The following is a 7,171-nucleotide window of genomic DNA, read 5'->3' as shown; positions in this document are numbered from 1 at the left end:
AAAGAAGTGGAGAATGGTAGAATGTAAGTCGGCCATGTTTCCAACATCACGGAATAGCCCACTTCCTTGCTTCTCTGGATCATGCCTTGAGAGAAATGGCTGTGGTTGTGGAGCTGAAGACCCAGTGGGTCAGCGACAGTGCAAAGACGTGTATTCAATCCAGGAGGAGTCTCGCACCATATGTGTGGTGTCCGTGTGACGGACAACTCTGTTAAATCATACTGGCCTCAATAAAGACCCCAGAGGGACACCACTCCTCCCTGGTCTCCACCTGAGCTGTTGACCGCAACTCTTGGTATGTGACCATGCGGGCAATTCATTGTCTGCTGAGTGGCCCATCATGTCTTTCCATTTTAGTGACAAGGAGCTATGTAAGAGCGTTGTCCCAATGCTTCTTGAACACCACCAGGCTTGGGCCCTGATGGCCACTTGAGCGCTGCTTTTTGTTCTTTTTGTCGGGTGAAGTTGGAAGAGCGTTGGGAGAAGAAAGGAAGAGGAGGCATGTGGGGATATGGGATGCAGGCGGATTTTATTGAGGAAAACATGAAAAAGAGGGAGCGTCAAGTGGAAGGTGCACATTCTGAGGTGCCTGGAGGGCGACCACCAGCCTATGTCCCTTGCATAGAGCAGATTTTCCCAGAGCCCCAAGGTCTCCCTACCCTGTGGTGGGAGCAGCCCCAGAAGGTCTCCCGAGGGATTGTGCTAGTGAGCAAGGCATTGCAGCAGAGAGTAGCGGCCGTAGAAGGTGGTGCTATGGAAAGGAGAAAGAGGAAGAAAGAAGGAGGTATGTTGGCCACGTGTCCTGACAGCATGGGCTGGCCCCTTCCTTGCTTGCTTGCTTTGTTGTGCCGTGGAATGAGGAGTCGCGGCTGGTGAGCCCGCGTGCCATGAACAGCGCAGAGGTGCGTCCTCAGTCTGGGAGCTGTCTTTCACGGTGTTGGAGGCTTCTGTCAGGGGTGTTGGCGTGGGTCCTTAGCAGGGGTAGCAGGCTCTTCCGCCGTTGATGCAGCCCAGGCCTCCAAGGCCAAAGCCTCCGAATCCCCCGGAGGAGATGGGCACTCCCTGGGCGCTGAGGTTGCTGCCCACGGCAGCTGATGCGGAGGATCCAACGGCGGTGTTCTGGGGGAAGGAGCTGAGGATGGGTCCTGGCAGGGTGACCAGCACGGCAGGAGGCTGGATGGCGACGTGGGAGTCCTCGCACTGCCTGACACAGGGCTCGTTGCAGCTGTTAGCCAGCGGGGTGGGTCCGCAGGGGCGGCAGATGTCGTAGCAGGACATGTCTGTGGTGTGGAGGGTCCCTGGAAGAGAGGGTGTTGGGAAGGTGGAGGGTGTTGGGAAGGCGGAGGATGTTGGGGGCATGAGCAGTGGTGCTGGGGGAGGCCAAGAGAGTGGGGAGGCCTGGGGTTGTGGGGAGCGTGGCGGTGGGGAGGAAGAAGGGCTGCTGAGGCTAAGGGGGAAAGGGCGTGTGGAGAGAGAGGCCTGGTGGGGTGGGCGAAGGAGGGGAGCGGGGTTCAGGCTCACCTTGTTGGGCGCAGGGGAGAAGGCGTCGGGAGGATTGTGTGAGGGTGCGAGTCGCAGGGCCGGCTTTTATGCTGGTCCATGAGTGCCCGCGGGGCGAGAGAGCCTTTGCGCATGACAGCATTTGGCGTGAGCTGCTCTTACATGCTAAAGCCTGGCAAGTAATGAGGTGGGGCATGTTGTCGTTTCCACAACGCTCTCGTGTTCTTTTCTCCTGTTGAGGATGTGTCTCTGTGGCCTTGGCGGCAGCTTTTAAGTGAGGGTGGCTCTTTGGATGGATTTGCATGGCGAGTGCGTTTGAGGGCAGTCGGCAGACGCGGCCAAAGCATGAGAGAGGTGGGTTGTTATGAAGTGAGGTCATGGCGTATCACTCGTGCGGTGCGGCTTGCGGCTGCATTGTTGTGAGGAGGGGGCCCTATTTGCTGGCGTCGCCATAATGCAGGCTGGTCTGGGCTTCCCAGATGTGCTGGGCGTGAGGCGCTGGCACTGGCATCGCACTCGTTCCCTCCCTGCCTTCCTGCCCACTCCCTACGCCTGTGTTTATTCCTCGTCGGTGGCTTGGTGGCCTTTGTGCTTGGAAGGTCCTGGGTGGGAGAAGGGAGGCTGTGTGTTTTCTTCTTGCGGTAGCTTGGCGGGTGGTAGTTTGATCAGGCAGAGGAGAGCTGTTTGCGACAGCAGGACGTTGTCCTCCCAGGCCTCGTTGAAAGCTTGCAAGCCCTGAGCTGAGGGGGAGTGGTTTGGCAGGGAGACCGAGGCAGAGCTTTTGGGGTCTTATTCAGCACTGAGCGCCCAAGGGTGAGGCCCTTTCCCTGCCTAGGCTTTGATGGTCAGACGCAGGGTTTGGTCCCTGCAGCAGGGAGTTGGAGGCATGCATGGTGCGCGGGGCTGCAGCCGTGAGCCCCTCCTGGCTGGGTGGTCCCGGGCATGGCTGACGAGTGGCAAGGCCTGTCCCCGTTCGGCTGAGGTGGTTTTGGCTTGCTGCTGAGGTGAGTAGCGCTTGTTGCTGAGGAAGATGAAGCAAGGTAGGAAGGGGGGCTGTGCAACTGGGTGCGCCTTGTTCCGTGAGGCCTGCTGGGTTGCAGCCACGAATGCTGAGGGAGCTGTGTGGTGTCCTTGCGAGGCCACTACTAATTATCTTTGAAAGGTCATGGTGAGTGGGAGAGGCTCCGGAAGACTGGAAGAGACTCGCCGCGCTCCTGTGTTCAAGGAGGTGAAGAAGGAAGGTGTGGGAAACCAGAGGCTGGTTGGCCTGACATCAGTCGCTGGGAAGGTTCTAAAGGAAATCCTCCCGGAAAGCGTTGTCGAGCAGACGAAGAACCAGAATGTGATGGGGAGTAGTCAGCACGGATTTAGAGAGGGAAAGTCACGCGTGAGCCTCCTCAGCGTCTTCTAAATTGAGGTGACCAGCTTAGTGGAGGAGGGGAGAGCAGTGGCTGCTGCTCAACTTCAGTAAAGCCTTTAGTAAGGGCTTTCTTTGACGCTTGCTCCCATGACACGCTCATAGAGAAGCGGACAAAGTACGGGATAGATAAAGGGACAGTGAGGTGGGCTGAAAAGTGGCCGATTGCTTGGGTGCAGAGGCTATTGCTGAGTGGCACAGAGCGGTGTTGCAGGCAAGGCCCTAGCAGTGTAGGCCAGGGCTCGGCAGTGGGGCCAGCACTGTTCGATATCACAGAATCACAGAATCACAGAATTGACGGGGTTGGAAGGGACCTCGAAAGATCATCGGGTCCAACCCCCCTGCCAAAGCAGGTTCCTTAGAGCAGGCTGCCCAGGTAGGCATCCAGACGGGCCTTGAATATCTCCAGAGAAGGAGACTCCACAACCTCCCTGGGCAGCCTGTTCCAGTGCTCCGTCACCCTCACTGTGAAGAAGTTGTTTCTCATGTTGGTGCAGAACTTCCTGTGCTCTATCTTGTGGCCATAATATCCTCATTAGTGAGGTGGGTGATGGGACGGAGTGACCCCACAGGAATTCTGCAGATGACCCAAGACGGGGAGGAGCGTCTGATGCACGTGATGAACGTGGCCCATTCAGAATGATGTGCAGAGGCTGGAGAACTGGGCAGAGAGGAACATCATGAAGTTGCAGAAGGGGCAAAGCAAATTCCTGCCTCTGGGGAGGACTAACACCGGGCAGCAGGACATGGTGTTGTCCGACAGAGTGGCAGGCAGCTTTGCCGAACAGGACCTTGTGTTGCTGTTGGAGAGCAAGCTGACGATGAGTCGGCAACGCAGCCTTGCGGCAAAAGAGGCCACCAGGCTCCAGGAGGGCATGGGGAAGAGCGTTGCCAGCACGATGAGAAAGGCGCTCCGTCATCTCTCTTCAGGACTGGTGAGGCCCCTTGTGGAGTCCTTTGTCCAGTTTGAGGTGCCCCAGTGGAACATGGAAGCGGACATGCTGGAGCAATTCCAGTGCAGGGCTACCAAGATGCTGAAGGGCCTGGAGCCTCTTCAATATGAGGAGAAGTTGAGAGAGCTGGGCGTTTTCAACCCGCAGAGAAGGCTGCTCAGGCTGAATCTCCTCCTTGTTCTAAATCCCGGATGGGCAGGAATGAAGACAAGGGAACCAGACTATTTTCAGTTACTGCCTGCTGCCAGGACAAAGGTGAGTGGACGCCACAGAGAAGAGATGCAATTGCCTTGGAAGAGAAGGAAAGCCTTTTCCCCTGTGAGGGTGGTCAAGCAGTGGACCTCAAGCAGAGGTTTTGGATTTCCACCCTTGGAGATATGAGAAACCCAACTGCACATGGTCCTGGACAGCCTGCTGTAGCTGACTCGCTTGAGCAGGGTGCTTGCAGTACATGGTCTCCAGAGGTTACTTCCAAACTGAAGGGATTCTGTGACTGCATCTGTTGTCAATGCGGGAGAATGCTGCTGGGTGAGAAAGCAGTCGAGTGTGTGCTGACACGGAGAGATTGTTTCAGAGGGCAAGTGCAGAAGAGCCTTAGCGTGCCCAAGCCTTTGCTTGGTCAAGTGTAGGTCTTGTGTGACGTGCTGGAAGGTGTGGTGGCCCTTTTCGACATGCCCCGATGACCCGTTGAGCTTTGCCTTTGTACTGAGAGAAGTGGGAAGGGTGCTGGGAGAAGAAGGGAAGAGGAGGAGCGTCAGGCTGGCATGCTTGAGAACTTTATTGAGGAAAGCGCATGGAAAGGAAGGAGCAGCAAGTGGAACATCCCCGGGGGGTCTTGGATGCACGTAGGGTGACCAACAACGTCATCGTGTGCGCGGAAGATTTTCTCGGAGCACGGAAATCTTCCAGCCCTGTGATGGGAGCAGCAGAGAGGGAGTCGATCCCTGGTGGCGTTTGGCTGGTGAGCACGTCATAGCAGCAGAGAGAACCAGACATACGAGACAGCGCAAGTCAAGGAAAGAAGTGGGAGAATGGTAGAATGTAAGTCGGCCATGTTTCCAAACATCACGGAATAGCCCACTTCCTTGCTTCTCTGGTTCATGCCTTGAGAGAAATAGCCGTGGTTGTGGAGCTGAAGACCCAGTGGGTCAGCGACGGCACAAAGGTGCATCCTCAATCCACGAGGAGTCTCGCACCATATGTGTGGTGTCCGTGTGACGGACAACTCTGTTAAATCATACTGGCCTCACTAGAGACGCCAGAGGGACACCACTCCTCCATGGTCTCCACCTGAGCACCGAGCTGTTGACCGCAACTCTTGGTATGTGACCATGCGGGCAATTCATTGTCTGCTGAGTGGCCCATCACGTCTTTCCATTTTAGTGACAAGGAGCTATGTAAGAGCGTTGTCCCAATGCTTCTTGAACACCACCAGGCTTGGGCCCTGATGGCCACTTGAGCGCTGCTTTTTGTTCTTTTTGTCGGGTGAAGTTGGAAGAGCGTTGGGAGAAGAAAGGAAGAGGAGGCATGTGGGGATATGGGATGCAGGCGGATTTTATTGAGGAAACATGAAAAAGAGGGAGCGTCAAGTGGAAGGTGCACATTCTGAGGTGCCTGGAGGGCGACCACCAGCCTATGTCCCTTGCGTAGAGCAGATTTTCCCAGAGCCCCAAGGTCTCCCTACCCTGTGGTGGGAGCAGCCCCAGAAGGTCTCCCGAGGGATTGTGCTAGTGAGCAAGGCATTGCAGCAGAGAGTAGCGGCCGTAGAAGGTGGTGCTATGGAAAGGAGAAAGAGGAAGAAAGAAGGAGGTATGTTGGCCATGTGTCCTGACAGCATGGGCTGGCCCCTTCCTTGCTTGCTTGCTTTGTTGTGCCGTGGAATGAGGAGTCGCGGCTGGTGAGCCCGCGTGCCATGAACAGCGCAGAGGTGCGTCCTCAGTCTGAGAGCTGTCTTTCACGGTGTTGGAAGCTTCTGTCAGGGGTGTTGGCGTGGGTCCTTAGCAGGGGTAGCAGGCTCTTCCGCCGCTGATGCAGCCAAGACCTCCGAAGCCAAAGCCTCCAAGGCCAAAGCCTCCGAATCCCCCGGAGGAGATGGGCACTCCCTGGGCGCTGAGGTTGCTGCCCACGGCAGCTGATGCGGAGGATCCAACAGCGGTGTTCTGGGGGAAGGAGCTGAGGATGGGTCCTGGCAGGGTGACCAGCACGGCAGGAGGCTGGATGACGACGCGGGAGTCCTCGCACTGCCTGACACAGGGCTCGTTGCAGCTGTTAGCCAGCGGGGTGGGTCCGCAGGGGCGGCAGATGTCGTAGCAGGACATGTCTGTGGTGTGGAGGGTCCCTGGAAGAGAGGGTGTTGGGAAGGTGGAGGGTGTTGGGAAGGCGGAGGATGTTGGGGGCTTAAGCAGTAGTGCTGGGGGAGGCCAAGAGAGTGGGGAGGCCTGGGGTTGTGGGGAGCGTGGCGGTGGGGAGGAAGAAGGGCTGCTGAGGCTAAGGGGGAAAGGGCGTGTGGAGAGAGAGGCCTGGTGGGGCGGGCGAAGGAGGGGAGCGGGGTTCAGGCTCACCTTGTTGGGCGCAGGGGAGAAGGCGTCGGGAGGATTGTGTGAGGGTGCGAGTCGCAGGGCCGGCTTTTATGCTGGTCCGTGAGTGCCCGCGGGGCGAGAGAGCCTGTGCGCATGACAGCATTTGGCGTGAGCTGCTCTTACATGCTAAAGCCTGGCAAGTAATGAGGTGGGGCATGTTGTCCTTTCCACAACGCTCTCGTGTTCTTTTCTCCTGTTGAGGATGTGTCTCTGTGGCCTTGGCGGCAGCTTTTAAGTGAGGGTGGCTCTTTGGATGGATTTGCATGGCGAGTGCGTTTGAGGGCAGTCGGCAGACGCGGCCAAAGCATGAGAGAGGTGGGTTGTTATGAAGTGAGGTCATGGCGTATCACTCGTGCGGTGCGGCTTGCGGCTGCAGTGTTGTGAGGAGGGGGCCCTATTTGCTGGCGTCGCCATAATGCAGGCTGGTCTGGGCTTCCCAGATGTGCTGGGCGTGAGGCGCTGGCACTGGCATCGCACTCGTTCCCTCCCTGCCTTCCTGCCCACTCCCTACGCCTGTGTTTATTCCTCGTCGGTGGCTTGGTGGCCTTTGTGCTTGGAAGGTCCTGGGTGGGAGAAGGGAGGCTGTGTGTTTTCTTCTTGCGGTAGCTTGGCGGGTGGTAGTTTGATCAGGCAGAGGAGAGCTGTTTGCGACAGCAGGACGTTGTCCTCCCAGGCCTCGTTGAAAGCTTGCAAGCCCTGAGCTGAGGGGGAGTGGTTTGGCA

At 57.3% G+C, this 7,171-nt stretch overlaps 2 protein-coding genes across 2 annotated transcripts; both read right to left on the bottom strand.

Moving 5' to 3' along the window:
* Positions 1-631: 631 nt before the first annotated feature.
* On the bottom strand, positions 632-1,680 carry LOC121065062 (feather keratin 1-like). The gene is made up of 2 exons (XM_040547495.1): positions 1,522-1,680; positions 632-1,298 (listed from the first exon to the last, which is right to left on the bottom strand). The coding sequence occupies exons 1-2, from the start codon at positions 1,640-1,642 to the stop codon at positions 973-975; spliced, it is 447 nt and encodes a 148-aa protein (XP_040403429.1). The 5' UTR covers positions 1,643-1,680; the 3' UTR covers positions 632-972.
* Positions 1,681-5,444: 3,764 nt separating this feature from the next.
* Positions 5,445-6,590, bottom strand: LOC121065061 (feather keratin 1-like). Its single transcript, XM_040547494.1, has 2 exons — positions 6,432-6,590; positions 5,445-6,208 (listed from the first exon to the last, which is right to left on the bottom strand). The coding sequence occupies exons 1-2, from the start codon at positions 6,550-6,552 to the stop codon at positions 5,868-5,870; spliced, it is 462 nt and encodes a 153-aa protein (XP_040403428.1). The 5' UTR covers positions 6,553-6,590; the 3' UTR covers positions 5,445-5,867.
* Between the last annotated feature and the right edge of the window lie 581 nt (positions 6,591-7,171).

The sequence above is a fragment of the Cygnus olor genome, chromosome 2 (genome assembly GCF_009769625.2).
Source record: "Cygnus olor isolate bCygOlo1 chromosome 2, bCygOlo1.pri.v2, whole genome shotgun sequence".
NCBI lineage: Eukaryota > Metazoa > Chordata > Aves > Anseriformes > Anatidae > Cygnus > Cygnus olor.
The sequence above is the reverse complement of the archived record's forward strand: the minus strand, read 5'-3'. Positions and strand labels throughout refer to the sequence as shown.

Bases quoted from the DNA above. Each gene is read 5' to 3' on its own strand.
- LOC121065062 (XM_040547495.1), bottom strand. From the start codon at position 1,642: ATGCTGTCATGCGCAAAGGCTCTCTCGCCCCGCGGGCACTCATGGACC. The intron at 1,299-1,521 runs GTGAGCCTGAAC...CCTCTCTTCCAG, and splicing joins TCTCCCCTGCGCCCAACAAG to GGACCCTCCACACCACAGAC.
- LOC121065061 (XM_040547494.1), bottom strand. From the start codon at position 6,552: ATGCTGTCATGCGCACAGGCTCTCTCGCCCCGCGGGCACTCACGGACC. The intron at 6,209-6,431 runs GTGAGCCTGAAC...CCTCTCTTCCAG, and splicing joins TCTCCCCTGCGCCCAACAAG to GGACCCTCCACACCACAGAC.